General features: G+C 42.3%; 1 protein-coding gene across 8 annotated transcripts in view; it reads right to left on the bottom strand.

Moving 5' to 3' along the window:
- The window catches only part of prdm16 (PR domain containing 16), a 141,613-nt gene that overhangs the window by 6,288 nt on the left and 113,668 nt on the right, over window positions 1–21,657 (bottom strand). For 2 of the 8 annotated variants that reach the window (XM_046056038.1, XM_046056040.1), the window contains exons 4-13: window positions 16,305–16,439; window positions 11,335–11,437; window positions 7,169–7,370; window positions 6,878–7,043; window positions 6,449–6,602; window positions 4,202–5,882; window positions 3,947–4,034; window positions 1,929–2,101; window positions 1,686–1,763; window positions 815–984 (exon numbers count right to left, since the gene is read on the bottom strand). In XM_046056038.1, the coding sequence (XP_045911994.1) occupies window positions 815–984; window positions 1,686–1,763; window positions 1,929–2,101; window positions 3,947–4,034; window positions 4,202–5,882; window positions 6,449–6,602; window positions 6,878–7,043; window positions 7,169–7,370; window positions 11,335–11,437; window positions 16,305–16,439 (2,950 nt within the window). Of the gene's footprint in view, window positions 1–814; window positions 985–1,685; window positions 1,764–1,928; window positions 2,102–3,946; window positions 4,035–4,201; window positions 5,883–6,448; window positions 6,603–6,877; window positions 7,044–7,168; window positions 7,371–11,334; window positions 11,438–12,676; window positions 13,172–16,304; window positions 16,440–21,657 lie in introns of those variants that run through there. The other 6 variants (XM_046056039.1, XM_046056042.1, XM_046056046.1 and 3 more) reach the window with 6 other exon arrangements.

Below are 21,657 nucleotides of genomic sequence, written 5' to 3'. Positions count from 1 at the left end.
AGATAAACAGTGACGAAGTGCATTTTGACATTTGTATTCTTGCAATTTCCTGAATGTTTTTACATAACCCTTTCCTGAAAAGTATAAAGAGGAATATCACATTTACATACTCATATTAGGCTACTGGAGACAATGTATTGCATTTTTCTTTTGCTAATTTTCTTTGATTTAAGGGTTTAAATTTAAAAACGGTTTGTGTTTAAGTTAAGGATAACGTTGGAGTAGATATAACATGAAGAAAATATAATATACTCCAAATATACTGTTTTGCCAGCGGGAGCTAGTCAATTTTCCTAGTCTGTATCTTTGCAATTTACACGGAATAATTTTAGCAGATGTTATTGCCTACTCCAGTTTTACTCTAATCAAGGATACAGCAAGAAACAAAACATCTGGTCAGTCAGGCACAATGAATGGGTTTATGAATTGCCTCTTAATAACATACTCATGTCAAACAATGGCATCCCTTGGTATTTGAGAAATTTAGTTTGTATGTTGGTGATGTCACGGCTTCACTGGGAATAAATAGCATAAGGTGGAAACCAATTGTGTTGCCTTGTTTTATTAGGGTGTCACTTTGGACATAAAACATAAAAAGGATGTTTTTGGCAACGTTGTAGGAAAAGCAAGTGAAAATTCTTTAAATAATGGTTTTCCTACTTTAAATAATTTGCAGCACCATGCTAAACATTTATTAAGGTGAAGATTTAATATTTTCCAAATGGGTAATGCGAGCCCTTCATTATTCAGTCCAATAACATAACACAAAATACCAGGTCCCCCTCCCCCCGAATCATAGATATTGCAAACTGACCAGGAATGTTCTCATGCTCGTGCTTCTTGAGATGGCGGTCCAGGTTGGTTTGCTGACCAAAGCAGCGGTTGCACAGGTGACACTTGAAGGGTTTCTCCTTGTTATGGATGTTGCGAACGTGGCGTTGAAGATTGGATGAGATGCTGAATGAGCGGTCACAGTATTTACACCTGCCAAAGGAGAACAGGAGCATGTGAATGTGGGTTAAAAGAGCAGCAGAGTGGCTTAGTGGGCAGGGAGGGACTGCCCGTCAACCCGTCCAGACAATCCTTATGGCTGACCTTTTTTATATATAAAAAAAAATACTTGCAAATAAGCTGCCAGTTCTGAGCTACAGTCCTGCAGAGTCAGTTAAAAAAATTATATTAATTGAAACTACATAGTGGTTGCGATGCCAAAGGTATTTTGTTAAATCCAGTTTTCATTATTAACTAATGATGTTTTTATTCTCCGATCGGATCCAGTACCTCAACTCAGGGCATCTGGCAAAACCAATTTCCAGTCTGATCCCTCTGTTGTCTTTATACCACAGGGCGTGGAACTCATGGGGATCATTCTTATTCTTAAGTACAAATAGGCCAGACATAGCTAAAAACTGTCTGTTGTAACTTAATGAATGTAACTGATACTGACACACTGAATTTTATAATGACAAAGAAACTAAATTTACGGTTGAATGGATCACTCATGTTTGGCTGATACCACCTCTTGATACCAATACAGCATCTTGTTTAAAATAAAACAAAGATAGATTATTGGATATTTTGGCAGTAAGACAACCAGACAAAGGGAAAAATATCAACGAGAGCATATTTGGGAGCAAAGAGCCTTTCATAAAGGTAACAGACTAGACTGAACTAGAATAGAATACCTGTAGGGTTGTTCCCCTGTGTGTGTCCGCAAGTGTCTGGTGAGGTTTGCTGAACGAGGGAAGATTTTCCCGCAGTACCTGGAGGGCAGGAAGGACAGAAAAGCAAGGAAAAATAAGTAAGTAAAGATGGTTGAGCAATGGTATCGTCACTGCAAACATTGTAACATGTAACATAATTCAGTTTTATGTATGTTAACATCTAAACAAAAACACATATACCACACTGCACCACAGGACACTTACCTGCATGCGTAACGCTCCTTGCCCTTGCGGAGGATGGCATCTGAGAGGGAAGGTGGCGGTGAGCGGAAGTTGAACAGTGGATGAGCCGAGTGTTGCAGTGAATTGGGTGGCGCGTCTAGTTTTAGAGCACCAAAGCTCTCCAGCTTCTCTGTCATGTTCTCCATGGCTGACATCTGATAGGAAAGGAGAATAAGGAGATGCGAATCAAAAGATCACATTTTCCCCCCCAATACAGCTGTTCAGCAATGTCATTACAGAAATCGGTTTGATTTTTAATCAAACCTTGAGAAAAGTATATACACATATATATACACACACATATATATATATACACGAGTGAGTGTGTGTGTGTGTGTGTTTGTGTTAAAAGAGAAGCACTAGAAACAAAGACACAATGACACAATGTCAAAAAAACAGGGAGTGAGGGAAAGAGACAGAGAGCGGAAGCTTTCAGGAAGCAGTATATCAGAGGTTAGCCTTAATGTTTGTGCTAAACGCTAGTAACCTCCATGACCTATAACACATTCACAAGTGCTCGAGTACTGTTCCTTCAGTAGCCCCATCCGTACACCCTCCCCCCCAAGGTTTACCCAGTGCTTTGTTCTCTACCTCTTACCTTTTTCTGCCAAAGCTACTGTTGCAGGCCGGCAAACTGCCTAAATGAGGCATTCAAGAGCCACGATTGGAGCTGTACAATATAGTTTGAGATACCCCCAACTGATAGCCGCTTCCCTTCCCCCAGAAGCTTGTGAACAAAGGGGGCCAGTTATGTGGGAGTTTATTTGCCAAAAACAGCTTACATCCTTCCTTTTTTAGTGAATATGGGACGGGAGAGACACAGGGACAGACACTCCGTCTCAATGTGTTTATTCGCAGTCTGAGAACGGGTGGAGGGGGAGTGGGTGATTCCGTCATGAGACTGAATTAGTGGAGGTATTGTGTTTGTATCACCGGGAGTATCACAGCTGAGACAATCTGATACGAGACGTTTTTACATGGGAGCCTGTGAAAACATTTCATCCTGGGGCCACTGCTCAATTACAAGGTGGTGCTTTCAAAAAGGCAGATCATATCATTATCATCCTATTATGAATAATACAGTGTTTTAGAGGAATATGGGTGGGTCATAAGGGTGAATGTAATTGAGCAATTAATTTTAGCTTTTATGTCACTAATTTGAAAAGGAATAACTAAGTAATGTCATATATACAAATGCATGTTCATGTGTAAATGCATCTATCTGCATATGCACCAAATGAGTGTATTGCAAAGTCACGGTTGATAGAGGACACAGATTTCCAGGTCAGATTAAACCGTTTCCCCAACGAGAGCCCCCCATTCTCCTGGAGACAAACACAGGATGTCCTTGATGGACACGGTGCTATTATCTAGCCAGCCAGCCAGCCACAGAGAAAAAAAAACTTGGAGGGGGTTGAGTTATTAGCTGGCCTGTGGGCTCCCAGTCCACGAAACAATGCCACAACTAAGATTAGCATGGCCAAGAGAGGCAGTTTGTTACAATTCAAACGGTTATTATTCTCTCTTTTATTAATACTATCATTCCTTGTAATCAAGATTTGTAGAGGTAGGGAGGGTCTGGGGACAGTCGAACAATGTGACTGATTATCAAAGGGGCTGCGATAACAGACCGTGTCTTCTGAAATAGGTAGAAGTGACGAGGTACACAGGCGCCATTCAGTAAACAAAGGAAGAAATCATACAGAACCCTTGAGAAAATAACATCAACACTGTGGAATGATGGTGCGTAGGGCCCTATCAATTCAGGTTGCAGCAGCGTGGGAGGCAGGACTGAGGTATTTTCACATAATACATGGTTTGAAAATAATAGTCGATAACATCTGGGAATAATCAGCCTGTATGCAATATCTGGAGGTCAATTCCCCTGTTTGGTATTCCCTTGCTGTAGTTTCTGTTCACAGAACTGTTTATTGTTTCTACTTAAGATTATACCAAGTGCCTTCCTAGATCTGAAAAGTGTGTGTGTGCTGTAAGCCTACCTGTGGATGGAAGAGTGGTGGTGAGGGCCTGAGGAACTTTTCCTTCAGAGCTCCTACAGGGTCGAGTAGCTTCCTCTTCTCCACCCTGCTGGACCAACAACAAGGAAGAGGGTTACGTACCAAAGTCAGAGTTCATCTACAATCTCCAACCAAACACTAAACGTCAACCTCTACCTTCTTCAGCGTGTGAACATAAAAGCGTTGATGTTGGTCATGTGGAAATAGCAGTTTCTGGTCTAATCGGGGCTGAAATACCTGTATATGGGGTCCATGAAGAATGCTGACGGCTTGGCATAGTGCAGGGGTGGCGGCTGGTGTGGCTGTGCCTGGGGCTGCTGGTGCTGGGACATTGAGGATTGGTGCAGTAACTGGGAATGAGGGTGTGGAAACCCAGCTGGGGTTTCATCCTTGATGGAGACCCCCTTTCCAATTCCAAAGATGTGGTTTTTTCTATTTTGTGGCTCAGCTGCCACACCATTATGACCACCACGGTTCCGGCTGCCAATGCTAAGGTCCAACGGCTGTTCTTCACCACTTGATATTGCTAAAGTTCCACTACTGCTCCCAGAAGTACTGTTGGGGTTTGAGGGGTTTGTTGGGGTAGAAGGAGCTACCTTGGTGTCCTTGGGCTTTGTGGTGAGATCAAATGGTGACTCTGCTGTGGAAGCAGGAGCTCCTGGTACACCAGAAACCATCTTGTGCAGCTGCTCACGAGGTGACTTGGGCTCTGCCTTAAAGAACATGCTAGGATTGAGGGCCCCTCGATCAGCGCCGATGGGATAGAGGGAGTTGTGGAAGTTAGGCAGGAACTGGAAGGGAAACATGGAATGGTAGGGCAGTGGACCCATCTTTTTCTCCTGATGAAGACCAATCAAACCTGGACCAAAATATTTCTCAGCAATAGAGGCGATGGCTTTAATGGAATCTGTGGTGGCTGAATTGGCATTTGCAGTGGTGGGCGGGAGGGCTTGCTCATCAGGCGGAGGGAAGAAGGAGTGCTGGGATGATGCAGAAGAGAGAAAGGGACGATCAATAGCAAGGTTCCCCGAACAAGACACGGCTGATATCAACGCACTGTTTGTGTCTTCTATCTGGTGACCTTCTTGACTTGACACAGTCCCAGACGGCTTCCTTCTTTTACCACTTCGCTCACGTTCACTCTCTCCATCACTATCCAGGTCAGAACCGTCACCTGAAGCAGTACCAGTGGTGGTGTCCAAATCTGTCCCACTTGTGGTATTAACGTCTTCAAGGTCACTACAATCAGACATGTCTGCCATCTTCGATTTAGGCTTGGCTTCTCCACTAGAAGACAAATCCAGTTTGTTCTCTTTCTCTTTGTCTTCCAACTGACTCAAACTGTGGCCTCCATTGCTGTTTGTGGAGCTAACCAGGGACAGAGGAGGGGCATCTAGGGGACTCCGGGGCAGTTTCACCTCCTGACTGCTGCAACCCAGAGGGTTCTTTATCAATGAACTGGCTGGCAATAAAGGTGGTCGGGGATACAATGATGGGGGGAAGATACCTGGGAAACCATGTGGGAGGGATGGGAAGCCATGAGGTCCGGTGGAAAAGGGCAAGCCAGCGTGAGGGTGAGGTCGAGAGGGAAAGTAGTCAGTGAAGCCTAAACCTGACTGGTTTAGACCTGCAAGGTGAGGATGGTGAGACTTGGCCTTGGCCATGATGGGGCTGGAGCTCATGGGGATGCCAGGGTTGAACATCCCTGCTGGAGAGCCATAATGGTTTTTGCCCTCACAGAAGCGACGATGTTTGTTGAGGGAGGAGGTAGTGCTGAACAACTGCCCACAGTCCTTACACTTGATCTGGGTGCGGCAGTCAGCATGCATACGTTTGTGGCGGCAAAGGTTGGAGAACTGGGTGTAGGATTTGTGGCACACCTCACCTGGGGGAGCAAAAAGACGCAGCCCATCAGGGCCTGGTTAAACCCATTTTAACACTGTCTCTAACTTTGTATACCAAATCAACAGCAACATATACATCTGAATGGAAACTGCAGATGAAATAGCTCTAGAAATCACTGTTTTCTATGAATTAAACCAACTACTTGCCAAAGTTCCTGATTTACTGTGTCTACACTGTATGTATTTTACTGCCCAATAATAACTCAACATGTGCAAGAAAGTTAATAAAATATATATGTATTTAATTACCTTAAAGAGAGCAAAGATAGGTCTCTGATACATAATTAAAACATATTTATCCAAACAAATCTAACTACATGTCAAAAAGTTTGTCTAGAAAAAAAAGCATAAGCGATATATTTATTATTTACAGTATATAATTAAATTAATAGCAACAGAAATATATGACCCCTGGAACTGTGAGCTTGGTTCAGACAAAAAGGACAAAAAAGCTGGTGTACATGGAGAAGAAAGAGACTGCAGAGTGATAGAGAAGTAGATGTGGTAGAACGAAAAGAAGTGTCAAATAAACGGACTGGTAAGAATAATGCGGTATTTATCTTCCAAAGCTCTCACTTACAGATAAAAGGTTTAACACTGCTGTGGATGTGCTTATGCTGCTTGAGGCCTGACGAGGTGGCAAAGGTCTTGCCACACTCAGGACATGTGTGAGCTCGTGCCCCCACGTGTTGGGAGCGGATGTGGCGTTGAAGGTTGCTGGGATCTGTGAACACCTGAAATATCAAATAAGCATATAAAAATGCAGTGTACGCCATAATTGACAATGCAAACATTTGATATTTCCCCTTTTTGTATTATATTTTGCCATTATTAGAATTGTGGAAATATAATGGAAATATACAGTTTTCATTGCTTTAATATATATACAATAAATATTCTTTCAGGATTACTAAATATATGTCCAGTACCATTATGAATGAAGACTAAAAAACTAAACCAGCAGAATTTCTGAAGCAGATGAAGCCTGTGTGTCCTGTGCACAACTTACGTGCCGGGTATGCTGTACCTTATCACAGTTTTCACACTCAAAACGCTTGCCACTGTCATGTGACATCTGGTGACGGATGAGGTTGGACTTCCAGTTGAAGGCTTTGGGGCACTGGTCACACTTGTACTCCCTCTCCTCTGTATGGACTATCATGTGTTGGCCCAGACTTAATAAGGAGAGGACAAGCTCGTGAGTGAATTAAAAAAAATCATCCAAGTCACATTTGGATTAAGTGGACTGTATATGTTGAAATGTGTTGTCTTGTACATATTTTATCACGTGTCTGTGTACCTGTACTCATTTGGGAAGATCTTCTCACAGTCTTTACACTCGTGGACGGGTTCGTCGCTGTCCTCACGTTCCTGTTTGAAGTCTTCTCTCAGTGTGTCAAAGATGGAGCCTGTACTGGAGCATGAATACTTCTGGTGCCGCCGCAGCTCGAGTGTTGAGGAGAACAGCTCATCACAGTCTTCACAGCGGTACATCTGCTCGTCTGCACATACACACGCAAAAACACACTTGTTTAGCCATCAAGCAATTGAGCTCCCTGAAATATATAATACACATCAAAATCCACCTTCAATGCGCAACGGAAACTTTTACACACTTTTGACTTGAATAATAAAACAACAATCTGTTAACAATGAAAGAAAACCTACAAAATTCCTTATTTTTTCCTGTTGTCTTAACTGCATTTTCCAGTTCCATGTTTCCTAAACAAAATATCTTTATCCTATAATCCTATAATGTGTAGTATATTATAAAAATTAAGCAGTTTTTTTACACACAAATATGTACTAAACTGTCATAAAGTCATAAAGATAAAGAACAAATGTAACATTCTCCAATTATAGCTTCACAAAAACCAAATGTAGATTCTTATATTTTTTTATATCATAGGTACTAAATAGTTCCATAGGGATGTTTAATTGTGGCTACTGGATTTTAATGTATAACAATACAACTACATTTTATGGGAGTCAAGACAGAACCAACTTTGCTGTGCACATTGAAACAATTATGAAGATGCACTACCAAATATCCAATTGTAAATAAAAACTTTTAATACAACTACACAAGAACACAAATCTACGGATCTGTGTGTTAATTACAGCTAAATAGACTGCCATTCAAATGGTGAAAGAAACAATCCTGCAATTGACATTCGCATAAAATAGAAATCAATTAGCAGTGAAATGTAGCCTACATTAACACAGGTAATTGCTTGTTAAAGCAAGTGTTTGCTTGAGACTGTAGGTGTAATTGCACACAGGGGAAACAATAGGGGCCAGTCCTCCCCTTCCATGTTGATAACCTTTACAATACTTCTCACCACCAAGGTCAAATGCATAAAACTTGGGCCAGCTTTTTCAATAGCAAGTTCCTGAGTCAGACGCCAAGTTCAACAGATCAGGGGAAAGCCCAGCGGAGTTTCTCTGTGCACAGGCATACATGTGTGTATGTGTATGTGTGTGAGTGTGCATGTTTTTATGCGAACATTTTCCAAAAAGAATGAGCCACAAGGAACAGAGGTAAGCAGGGGCACAGTGGCGCCAACCCCATGGTGATTTCAGCGCCAACCTGCCATACCCTCTTTGCCATGACCCAAGCGGCCGACGCCTGAGTCGCCCCCCCAGGTGTCTCCAACACGCCATGCACGCCCATCCATCATTTCAAGCTGCGCTAAATGAGTTTATCCAAAATGACTTACAGTGCATGGCTCACCTGGTTTCTACTGCATGTGACCATTTATCCAGCTGGAACTTCTTGTACACATTAAAAGGGCATTAGTGTAGCAACATCAATGTGTCTGACCTTGGGGAGAAGGATAAATGACCTTCTGGTCAATGGCCCATTACACTGAGCTCAAATGCTAAACTAACTCCCTCTCTTTGACACCAGTGTGCACTTCCATTTCACAGACAGCAAGTGTTTGTGAGAGAGTTGGGTATCATTTGCTCTGAAGTTCAGACTCAACACTAAGACACTTTTTGTATGTCACCTTTAAGAGTGGACAATGTTTTTGGAAATAAGAGGTGGTTCATACACTGTGACAATAAAATTTAGATGTGTGTGTGTGTGTGTGTGTGTGTGTGTGTGTGTGTGTGTCAAAAAAACTTTGTGACGCCTCTCGCAAAAGAGTGTTGAGAAAATATCTGAGTGGATGCCCAGGTGTGCATGTATGAGCGTTTCAGTGAGAATGCAGATAAATAAAGGTGCTTGCGTGTGTGCCTGTGTTTTTTCAGTCAGTCTGGTCTGGGTGGTGTGGGGTGGGGTGTGGTGGGGTTATAAAGGGGAGACTAATAGCTCTCTGGGAGACGAAGGGAAGCACAATTATGTGCAGTTTAGCAGCTAATCTGGGAGCATGGGTGAGGTCCCAGGGGACTCCTCAAGTCCTCTACTTCAAATTCCTTCTCCGATAAGCCAGACACAGAGAGAAGGGCTGCACTGCCAAGCTCCCACTCAGCTCTGCTACCTTTCTCTCGCTCTCTCTCTCTCTCTCTCTCTCTCTCTTGCTCTCTCTCTCACACACACACACACACAAAGAAATAAGCCCACAAAACAGACACTCTCATCCCTACAGTTGGTGACAGTCTCACTCTTTGTCCTTCTCTCGTTCTGCTTTTCTGTCTGTCTGTCTCACTCACAAATAAAGATCTTGAAACAGTAGATGACCTGTTACACTTTTTTTGTCTGTCTTCATCCCTCTCTCACACCAACACACAAATCTGCCAAATGCTTTGGCTCTGACACACACATTCTGGCAGGTGGAGTGTCTCTCTTTTCTCTCCGTCTGCCTCCCTCTCTCTATATATTTTACATGCACACATTCACACAGAGGAATTGAACAAATCATGATGAACAAGTCTGCTCCATCTTTGAGGCACGCCTACAACATGCCAACCTGCTTCTTTTCAATAATCAAGCTCGCTTCAAGCTCCCGTTTCCTCCTGCTCCTCTGGCACAGAGATCTATGGATAAACTGCGCATCATGCAGGGGGAAAAACTGGTGAACTGCAAACCATCTCACGAACGTCTTGTTTTCCCTTCCACTATTTTATAATCAATGACAAGTAAGAGTAATCAGATTTTTTTCATCCCTGGTTCCAGAAAGACTGGAAACACAACAAAACAATGTTACCTGACAACAGCAGTTCACCACAATAAGTCCAAGATGTTTAAAGAAATACAACGGAACTACAGCCCCTTTTCCGCTTAAGTGAATTTTGAAAGAAAAGCCCAGATCGACAGTGAACAGCTGTCCAAGTTAGATTATACGATAGAACATTGGACATATTCAGTCTGACGTATAGAGGCACGGTTGAAAGTGAATCAGGTTACCCATTCAGAAGGAAGACGGGTGGGTGAGAGCACCTAAAAACATAAAGCACTTTGAAATGTGAGCCAATTTGCAGACAATAGTGTACACACAGCAAGGTGTATGGGAGCACTTAATGCACACAATCTTGCAAATATTAATGTTATAAGGACAGCAAAGATCAAACTAAAATACAAAGGCATTTATTTAGAAGATAGATACATAGACAGATATCCAAAATTAGGCTATAGCATATATCACAAATGATGCAACAGCCAGTGTTAGGGAATATAACTGTTTTCTCTAACACATGTCTAACTAAAAATGTGGGCTAAAAGTGGATTAAATGATTAATGAAAGGCTGAGATGAGATTTCACTTATTTTTTCATATATAAATTTAATGCTTGATCACATGTGCTGCTTGTTATTCTTTTTGGAAATGAATATTAAAAGTACCACTAAGAACAAGAAAATAGGTTTGATCAACTGTTTTGGGTTGTATGTTGTTGTTTTTTTAAATTCCCAGGGGCATCAAGTCACTAAACACATGGCCATCCCCGTGAGTCTCACACTATATTAGGCCACTAAAAATTCCACAAATGCCTAGGTGAATTTCTGGGGACAAACTGCAACTTTGACTTATGAATAACAAGATATAATTATTCTTTGGACAATGTGATCAATAGAATTCCAAAATCTGGTCTCAAAGGTCCTGAGTGTTCCCATATAGGTCTTGAGGATATGGCTTCCTAATAATTTCTGTTTGATCTTGGCTTTCTGTTAAAAGACATTGATGCCCTATAATTCAGTATTTCAGGCAAAGAGGCCCATTACATTGCAGCATTGTATAAACGCACAATTCAGACCAGACTAGCCTTCATTATTGGCAGGGCTATTTTAAATGACAGGTCCAAAACGGCCTTCAACCAGATGCTTTAATGCGGGATTTAATTCCATCCTGGAAATTTATGATTCGAATAATTCACATTTCTTTAGGGGGGTGATCTTGAAGGGAGAGATGGTGTCTTTTTCCCAGTCACATTAGCGAGGTTATGGAGTGTGTTGGCCGCAAAAGCAGCACAGGATGCAGGTTGGAGTTTGTTTAAAATGTGCGCTAATGACGCGCATTAATCTTACCTTGTAGGTTGGGTGCCATGGATCCCTCGGGGAAAATCCCGTCCTTCATATACACTAAAAGCTCCTCCCCTGCTTCAATGTCCCGGACAGCTTTATAATAAATCTGAGAGGGAGAAAGAGAGAGGGAGACTTTAACTTAAGGTCAAGATGGAATTAATGGACCCCCCCTCCCCCTCCCCATATTTATTATCGCAGTTAAAGACGGGCCTAATGTTGAAATTGACAATATTAGCATAATAATATTGTAATAAAAATAAGCTACACAGCAGAGTAATGAAAATATCTCTTGTTCACAAATGTTCACCATATTTCACAATTTATTTCTAGGCCCACAAATTAAAAGCCTGGTCGTCAGGGGTCATTTTAATATATGATACAACACAATGATTTGTTTCAGGCTATTCCATATTTACTCGAACTTAATGAAATAAACAAAACGAATATAAACTGTCCCGTCTTACGAATCACTTGAAAACAAACAAAACACAGGTCCGCCTTCTCTTATAAACACTTACTCAAACATTCACACACACGTAGAAAGAAAATGTAGACGTGATCCAGACGATACAAATGCGGCTGTAATGGGTCTAAACAGTGTGAAGAGTGGTGGGTGAAACGAAAATAAACAACAAACCGCTCAGCTGCTCTCGAGCGTTTTTTGTTTTGTATTTACAGCTGCAACAATCCGGGAAATTTCGGGTCTTTATTTAGGCGACATACAACTATTCATTTGATTTTTTAAACTTGTGTGATCGGTCATAAATTACTGCTGGACTATGGGTTTTAGCTAGTAGCCTACTAAAGACAAGTAAAACTAAGAAAACCGAAATAATGGCAATATTCGAGGCCATTCTGAGCCGAGGCCTTAACCAGTCTCTATCCAACACATAGAACATCTGTGAACCAAAACAAGCTCAGCCTATAGCCTACATACACATATACACTGAAGAAAATGAATTAAACTCGCTCACAATTAACGTTTATAGGCTAATTATCAAATAAAAAATAGTAAATAGCTGCATGCTTTCCAATTAACCACAACGCAAACTGTCACTTCAAGCTGCATGCCGAAGCTGTGATCTCTGAACACATGGGGGCGCTCTGCACCAGTTCAACGAAGCCACCACAACAAGGAAGCCAGAGCACTCATTCATACACACACACGGAGGCATCCACGCAAACACTCATAAAGGCCAATGAAACTAACTTCCACGACTTAGTGCAGAATGTGAAAATATCACGTACTGTTTATTCTTCTTATCATTATTATTTGTAACCTATTTACAACCATCAGACTTCACACACCAGCTGCGGCAGCCTCTCTGCACTGTTTGGACCTGACCTTTCTTTTCTCCGTGAGATGGAAGAGTTGAGAAAGTTGCGCGGCGCTGCGGAGAGCCTCCAGCTGTAGTAGCACTTCAGTCCCGGTGGAGTTAGCGACACAACCCATAGTAGGACTACCGGAGAGGGAGCGGAGCGCTGGAGCGGACAGGGCCGGGGCGAGGATGTCGCGGAACGGCCCGGCGCGCTACGGACGGTCGGTGATCGTTCTCTCTGGTTGGATGAAGCCCGGCGTTCCTCCGCTGGGCTACTCTCTAATCTAGTCAGTGAGCGCGTCTTTGATGATGATGAGTCTCCCCCTCTCTCTCTTTCTGCCTCTCTCTCTCTCTCATTAGTGATTCCCTATTGCCCCTTGGTGCTCTCTCGGTTACCCGTCGGCCACTCCTCCTCGTCTTATCTCCAGCCAAAAGGATTGAAGGATCTGCGGCGCAGACCCCTCCCCGCATCTCCGATCCCAGCCGCTGCTTTGGCCTCTTGATAAATCTATTATTGATATAAATAATAGATAAAGCAGCCGGACAGAGACTTGAGACACTCTATCTCCCTCGAACATGTTGCGGACCAAAACACGCACGCGCACACAAAACATAAAGATAAGCACAGACAATGTATCAGTTGCTGCTTATTGTTGTTAAAGTTTTGTGCAGAAATGCAGAAAAAAATATTTCGTTCACTTTCTTCCAGTCTGGCCCAAACATAACTGCAATTTCTTTAACCTCTGAGGTCAGGTTTGGATTAAATAGGGTCAAAATAGTAATCTGGTAAACTGTTTTGGTAAATGTTTTATTTTATTTTAATATGACTGGTAAAAAAATAAAATGTCTATTTTTTATGTTTTCACCATGAAACAGTTATTTAAATAAGCTATTCATAATTTAATTATTATTAATTATTATTAATTATTTCCTCAGTTATTTTGATTTATATTTGTAGCTAATAAAACAAAGAGAATACCTTCAATACAGGACACACGCAAATGTATTGAAGAAAAACACTTCAATGAATTATCAAGAATGAACAAAGTTGCAATATTCTATTTAAATACTTCAACAATATTTATATGTAATTTACCTTGCCATCTATTTATTTTAAATCATTAACAGTAGCTTAATTTGTGAAATTAATGACACGTTGTCCTTATTATTATGACAGGATTATAGATTAGCATATATCAGCAAAGATTAGCCCTACACACTTTTTCTTTTTAATGAATACAGCCAGCTGATAAATCAAGGAAATTTTAATTATATTCCTAATTGATATTTGTAGTTTCTGCAGCATTTTCAATCTTTATGAATCGTTGTTTGTGTGTGTGCAAGTGAGGCCCACACACTCAGACCTGTCTTGACCTCTTCCCATCTCTGTCCAGTGTTCAGAGGACAGATGCCTCATCGATCAATGCCAGCCGTAGGGCCCACAATAATCCCCCACAGTGGCCTCATATACACACACACACACACACACACACACACACTATTTATTGATGGATCCATCCTGGGGTAGAAGGGCAGATCAAACAGCATTGGAAAGGGCTCCACTCCAAAACACAAAAGATGAAGGACTGACAAGAAGGTGGACATGGTTCGTCTTCTCTTCAAACCCACATCAACTACCCACCAAACACACACACACACACACACACCACCTCTTGTGCTCTCTCGGCCGTTTCTTTCAGTACATGCAACTTGGCCTTAGAACATCCCAGTTTTGGGTGATTGTTGGCATTCTAAATGAATGGAAACTATTTCATTCAACTCACACACACACACACACACACACACACACACAAACTCACACATACTTGTACACACATGCACACAGATGCCTACACAATGCACTGGTACATCTTTTTGACACACACATTTCTCTTGTTAGGAACACTCAAAGCCAAACAGAACTTCTAAAGAAACTGTTTCCAGAGCACATTTATTAAATGCACCTGATATATGGAAACAAACATATAAAATAATACCAAATTATTACATGACCATAAATATCTAAATTATGCATGATCTTGCACACATTTGTTCATCTTACATCATTAATGACAAACAAATAAACAAATAAATTATCCACTTGCTTTTTAAAAGGTTACTGCCTGCATTTGAATTTGCCCCGTGTGCACATATTTCCATAAACTCATGCATTGTGCATGCTGATCCAAAAAAAAGGAAAGAAAAATCACTGAATAGTCTGTTAAATTATACATTTTAGCACTGAGTGGCTGTGTATATGCGCGTGTGTGGTGTTTGTAAATAAATGATAGGGTCATACCTGTGAGCCACTACGCCAAGCAACTGGTCAGGCAAACAAAAGCAAAGCCGTTTGCTGAGTACCAACAACCGCAAAGCACATCAAAAAACAATCGTGCACGTGGCCTTTTCTGGGTCTGATAATTCTCCACAATTTTCGGCAGTGCCCTGATTCTTTCTTTGACATTGTGTGGCAGTGGCAGGGGGCACTGATGTGAAAATCTTAAAAGGATTAGACGGGTTGGTGTTGCCAGCCAATTGGTGCTTGTCAATCTCGGAGGCCCCTGTGTGTTCCCTCTCTTACTTGGTCCAAGCTCCCTTTCTCTCTATCGGTCAGGCTTAATGTCTGAAGCTTAAATGGACACACTAGCCTGTCCCCTCGGTGTGACAGAGTGACAGGTGGCAGATCAAGACATGAGGACAGAGAAAGGATACAAAGACAGCAAGGAACAGGCGGCTAGAGACCGAGACAGGAGGGGGAAAGAGCCATGTAGGCAGGGATTAGGAAACAAATAAGTGCAGAGTGACATGAATGTGGAAACACACAGGCAAGTCATATGGATGCATTTGGCTACTGTCATACCGGGATTGTTTTGTCTTGGTTCATTTCCATGTGTTTGTTTTGAGCTGACAGTTTTTAATTGTCATTGCTCCTTCAAATAAATTGTATTTCCTAGTGCATGACTGCGAGTTATCATAACAGTCCAAACTGAACTGAAAGTGAAATGTGTGTCAAGTAATAGCAGAGTAACACCACTGGTATTTCATTTCCAGAAACTAGGACAACAGTCAGCAAAGAAAAACAAGAAAAAACACATCCTCTGCTGGATAAACAGAAACAGAAAAATAAGCTAATATATTGCAGTGGTACGCTGTGGCACACACATTGCACGGGGTTGGGGTTAGGGCCTAGTTAAGCAGTTGGGATTTTATGGGCACTGGCTGGGCATCTTTCCAAAAGTATCCGATGCCTTACCCAGGTTTCTTTAGAGAGAGAGAGGACAGGATATAAGAAGCAAAAAGGGAGCGAGACTGCTCCTCCATAGAAGAAGGCCATGCATTGGATAATGGTTATTATGGGACTCAGGAGTGTCAGGCTATTCTTCAGCCTCTTTACATGGGTCATTTCCTAACAGCACTGGCAACTGGCCCAGCCACAGACACACAATAGAGCCATTCCTTGGTCATTACCAGCGCACACATTTTACTACCACAATGGTAAACACACACACACACACACACACACACAGACACATATTCAGATAGATCAACCCAGTGTCCACTCCCGCCCCTTGTCTCTTGCTGACAACATGGTGCTGTTTCTCTCATATCTTGGACCACAAATCCAACCAGGGACATCTCTGTCATGTCACTCACCTGGTCTCCAGTGAGGTGACAGGCGGCAAGGTTTTGCTCCTCAAATGACGGGGCGGAGCGGACGTATTTGAGCCAGCTGGTGCCGTCCGGGCCTGTGTCCAGTGCAAACTTGACGTTGCCCATGTCGTCCACCACCTGTTGGAGAGCAACAGGAGATATTAAAAAAGGGACCAAAAAAAAGACATTTACAACAAACAACAGGCTTTCATCTACCACCTACCAAATCAATTGGAATATTACTATAAATTACATTTTCCAAGGAGGTTTTTTTTTACAAAAAAGCATCATTTTGAAGGTGCACATGAGGTGGCCGTGCCAGTAGTTTATTGTCAGTCAACTTTAAGACACAGAGAGGCAACATGTCAGTGGGTGTTAGGGCCACCTAACCTTGTCAATCCCGACAACAAGAAGAGGAAAGAGGGTAAGGAGGAGAAAGGAGGAGGGAGTAGACAAACTGTGGCTTCTTTCACTTTACTAAAGACTTTCTCTGGCACATATTGATCACCCTTTGTAACCCCTACACCCCCCTGAGACTCCAAGAGCGGGTTTCACGTTACCCGCTTTCACAGAGAATGAAGGAGGATGGAGGTAGAGGTGAAGGAAGAAGAGGAGGAGAAGAAGAAGAGAAGAGGGGCTTATTGTGGAGCACAAGGAGAGGGGGAAACCCAGGAAAGGGTTACAATGCTTTATGTATGCATATAAAAATGGGACCATTTTTAAAAAAAAACTAAATTATGACATTTTTGAATGACACGGAATGAGAAGGCCTTAAATTTGCTAAGAGATAGTAGAGCATTTATGAAACAGCAGAGATCGCAGCGAGACTGCAAACATTTTAAAGGCCAGAAAAGTTGCCGTCTTCTACTCCTGGCTCCTTCGAGTGCATTTGTGTGTGTTTTGGAAATTTGTGTGTGGTGGAGTACAGAAGTGCTGGGGAATCTGGGGGCGGCTCCGCTGAACCCCTTAAGCTCACCCTCCCGACCAAGTTGGGGTTGAAGCTCCGATTTCGCGCCAGCGCTGCATGTGATACTGAGCCTGTGTAAATCCTCCAGGGAGAAGTGGCCTGAGACAGAGCAACTCCTCTAATTACAACTCCCAATCAGCCCGGTCTGCGTTCAGCGCTGACCTCTAGCTTGACTCTCTGCACTCCTAATCACAGTCAAATGTCTGCTGAAGGAAATCGAGGTGTGATGGAGAAGAACCAACAAGCCGTATGACGTTTTTAGATGTGCAAAGTTCGTGAACCCCTCTAACTGGCTGCTTTTCTAAAGGCACATTCGTGTACCCCCCCCCAGCTCGTAAATTGTGAATGGTCATGTTCTTGTTGTCTGGGTGAGGGCGTGCAGAAGGTGTATTTTCGTGGGTGTGGGTGCAGGTGCCAAGTTTGGTGAGTAAATATGCAATGGGCCTGGTTGGAGGTGTGGAAGAACTGCCATGTACTTGTTTGTATAAATACGGCAACCGTTTTAGGTGAATGCATGTGCGCACTGGTTGAGTTCACAGCTTGAGGTAACAGAAATGTACTTTTGTGCCAAGGTGCAAGTTTACCCTCTTCACTAAATGTACCTGCTTTAGAATAACAATGCCTGTTATTGCCTTTGCTAAAATAATCAAAACCTTGACCTATGTTTAAAAACCTTGTTTCACAAGCCTGAAAGAAAAACTGTGGCTACTGCTTATGTAAATGTATTTGCTGACTGAGAGTGGGAAAAGAGACTGTTCAAAGCAGTTCCTGTTATGTATTTTCTGTAATTCACACTGAGATACTCAGAAGAAAGTAATGTAACAATGTCTACTGGAAGAGCTCATAAATAAAAACTTAATCTTATCCATTCCTCACACTCCACAACTGCCTCTTCTGCTTCCAGTTTACAGTTTAAACACTCGGCTTGATCGAGTCCAGGCCTTTATTTTATGTGTGAAAACAGTCACTGAAAACTAACCAGGCATACCCCCTCCTACACACCTATGATTCCGCCCAATATCTTTTCTGCAGGCGGTGGAGTCAGAGTGCACTTGTCACGGTCTTGCCAGGGAGCTGCGACAGGTATTGTACATGTTTTATGAACACATGGAGAAAAGCTGAGATCCAGGTGGAGTCAAAGTGGGATTATTTCTTTTTTTTAGGGGGAATAGGTGTGGGAAGGGAGGTGGGGAACTGCACAGACTGACTCTCAGATGTATGAACACTGCCATGCCTACGTATTGGGTATAGCAGTATGCACACATATTTTGGTTCCCCCCTTCTCCTGTACACACACCCATGGGTCTGATCATGGCCTTAATGAGCAGCAGACCCGTGTGTGTTGTGCGTTTTTGTATGCTCATGTGTGTGTGTGTGTTGTCTGGGAGGCCTGCTAACACCCTGTCTCCGGGTGGAAGCCTGATTTATAAGGCTTCAAATGAGGTGCAACAGAGAAGGAGAACCAGAACAAGCCCGCGGCTGATTGTTTGTTTATTTACCTTTCTTTTTCATTCTTCCACCCTCCCTGCGTCATGGGGGGAGGAAATCATCAACTCCACGTGCAAAAAGGGTTTCAACAAAACAAAGCAAACCAGGCTGCTTAAAGTTTGCCACTAAGGATCTAGAAAGGCTAGAAACAGAAACTGGGACACTAAAGATATCAGGAATGCTGTTTTATAGTTTGAATATTAATGTCTAACAATAACCACCTTGCACTGACTCATTGATAAATTTGCCATGTCTTCATTTATCCACTTGTTCTCCTTAATCTGTTCATCTGGGCAGATCAACATTTCACTTCTAACCTAACTGACCAAACCAATTTACTGATCTCCTGTGTCTGAGAACCTCCTTCCTCTCCACAAGTAAAGGGTACTTCTGGTTTATTTCAAAGAGCATCAATTTTTATAGTTGAGGCGATCATTCCTATCAGTACGAATAAAATTATTTTCATCATGTTAATTGCTACAACCTGGGGATGTTAAGAATAAGTTTGACAGGGCAAGAAACACCAGCAGTCAGACAATCAACCAGGTTTCAAACAAAACCTGATGGTTAGCCAAATTTATTTGGAAGAGAAAATGAAGACAAACAGTTCCATTCTAAACATCCATCACAGTTTAGAGATTGACTTCCTGTTTCAACTTTAACCTACAAAGCTGTTGTTGTGAGTGAACACAGTTTGCCCATATAAAGAGGGATTATTGTCCTGGATCTGATAATTGGGCTGCTTGTGTTTCTTGCCTCATCACACTACATTGTAGAAATTTCGCTGGGTTTCTAGATCTCAGTGAGCAAAATGGTATTATAACTGAACAAATGATGGCAAAACATATGAAAATAAGAGAATCGAAGTGAATTCACTTCAGTATCTCCGAATTACTAACCCCCCTAAAGAATACATTTTGAGACATTTCCTTTCAGAGCTTGATCTATAGTTTTATTTGATTAAACACCATTAGAAAATGACTCACATGACAGCACACACGCACATGTACCAACACGTGCACGTATGCACAGACACAATCAGACTTCAGTGAAAGAGAAGCAGCTCTGAGTGGACAGGATGCAGAGCAAACTCCACAGGAAGCTCTGATAAGAGCACGACACTTATATCGCTCCTCACAACACAAAGGGGAACCTTTGACAGCTAGGAACCTTTAATGGATGTCTCGGCATGCCCTCTCCTCCGCCAGTTATATCTGACGGATGTGTGTGGCGTGCAGGGCTGAATTAGTAGAGGAAAGTTGCCTGTACGGGTAGACGTTGGTGACAAGGTACATATTATTTTCTGTTTGACAGAGGGCAGAAAATGGAAATGGCAGCTCAGGAGCGCAGTGGTGATTGTGATTTTGATGTGAGATGTAGATAGAAGCAGACTTACAGCATGTGAGACATAACTGCTAGGTTATTATGTGTCTCTAAGGGAGTATTTTTATGAAGTGTGATTTTAGTGCTTTATTGCCCTGCCCTGGGTTTGGATGTGTGAACACACCCTAGTTTGCATGTATTTGACTATGAGCCTTTGATAGAGAGGAGAGTAGTTGTTTTTATACTATTCAATATTTTTGTTGTTTCAAAACTGACTGATGTTTTACTTGGCAGGAAATAGACAAGGGTTTGTTTTTGTTTTTTGTAATACATGCTTTAGCATAATGACAAAATATTGTTTGGCCTTTTTCACATCAGAGGGTATCAAGACAAGCAAAAGCCACGACCCTTCATCAATATAAAAATCTACCACACACATCTTTTTTGGATTCAGGTAGTCAAGAGATTATCACACAAAGACACATAGAGAAAGAGACTCTTGACCAATAAAAGTTTGCTGAAAGATTTCTCTGCATTGAATGTTTTTTCTGCATGTGGACAGCACTTTGAATATGTAGAGATGCCTAACCCTCCCCTGGTCCCCTCACTCATGTCCTGGGAAAGTGGCCGACAGATAAAAAAAGGTTGTTTAAAAGAGGAAGAGCAACAAATAAGCGGCTGACTGCCTTCAATATGGATCTTGCTTTTTATCTATTTAGATAATGAATATGTGAAACTGTAGAGAAAGACAAGCAGAGAGAGACAAGGAGTAAAAAGAGGGGGGTGCACTTCTCCTTGAAGCAGCTAGGGGGCAGCCTAGAATGAAATCTCTCCAGGTATAATAGCAGATGTTGAAATTAAACTTCCCTCTCCTCTCTGCAGCTCTACTGACATACACATACAAAAACGCAATATAAAAATGGTAGAGCGAGTAAGAATTACAAGCAAATACACACACACACACACACTCAGATTTACTCCAGCGTGAGGGCCAGTCATGGAAACAGAGCAGTGACAGTGAAAGATTGAGTGGCTGTGAAGTGGGCTGCGGAGCTGGTTGTTAGAGGTGTTGCAAATTAAGGTGCAGGACGTCTAACAAGAAATAAAGAAGTGTGTGTGAGAGTGTGTATCCTTTCTGGAGAAGGGTCTGTTTCCATTTGGGAGGCCCCTTAACATGCACGCACACACACACAAACACACAGACGGACTAATAAAGCGGCTGACAGAGTACAGATCCCCACAGCCTTCGATGTGTTTTTGCACATTTACGTGTGTGTGTGTGTGTGTGTGTGTGTGTGTGTGTGTGTGTGCATGCTCCCGTGTGTGATGGATGGGGGCCTGCAGAGATGACCCTACCCTGCCACATCACTCAACAGTCTAAATGAGTGTGTGTCTGAATTTGTGTGTGTGTGTGGAGGTGAGAGGTGGACAGGAACACAAGGGGTCCTGTCAAAAAAAACTTCTCTTGGAGCAGGAAGGGAAAAGACAGAGAATAAAAGACAAACAGAAATAGAGACAAAGGGAGATTATTCATATTTTATTAACTTCAGTGTCTCTTGGTGACGATGATGTGGGGGT

The sequence above is a fragment of the Micropterus dolomieu genome, linkage group LG08, assembly GCF_021292245.1.
Source record: "Micropterus dolomieu isolate WLL.071019.BEF.003 ecotype Adirondacks linkage group LG08, ASM2129224v1, whole genome shotgun sequence".
Classification (NCBI taxonomy): domain Eukaryota; kingdom Metazoa; phylum Chordata; class Actinopteri; order Centrarchiformes; family Centrarchidae; genus Micropterus; species Micropterus dolomieu.
This window is presented reverse-complemented; position numbering and strand designations above follow the sequence as displayed.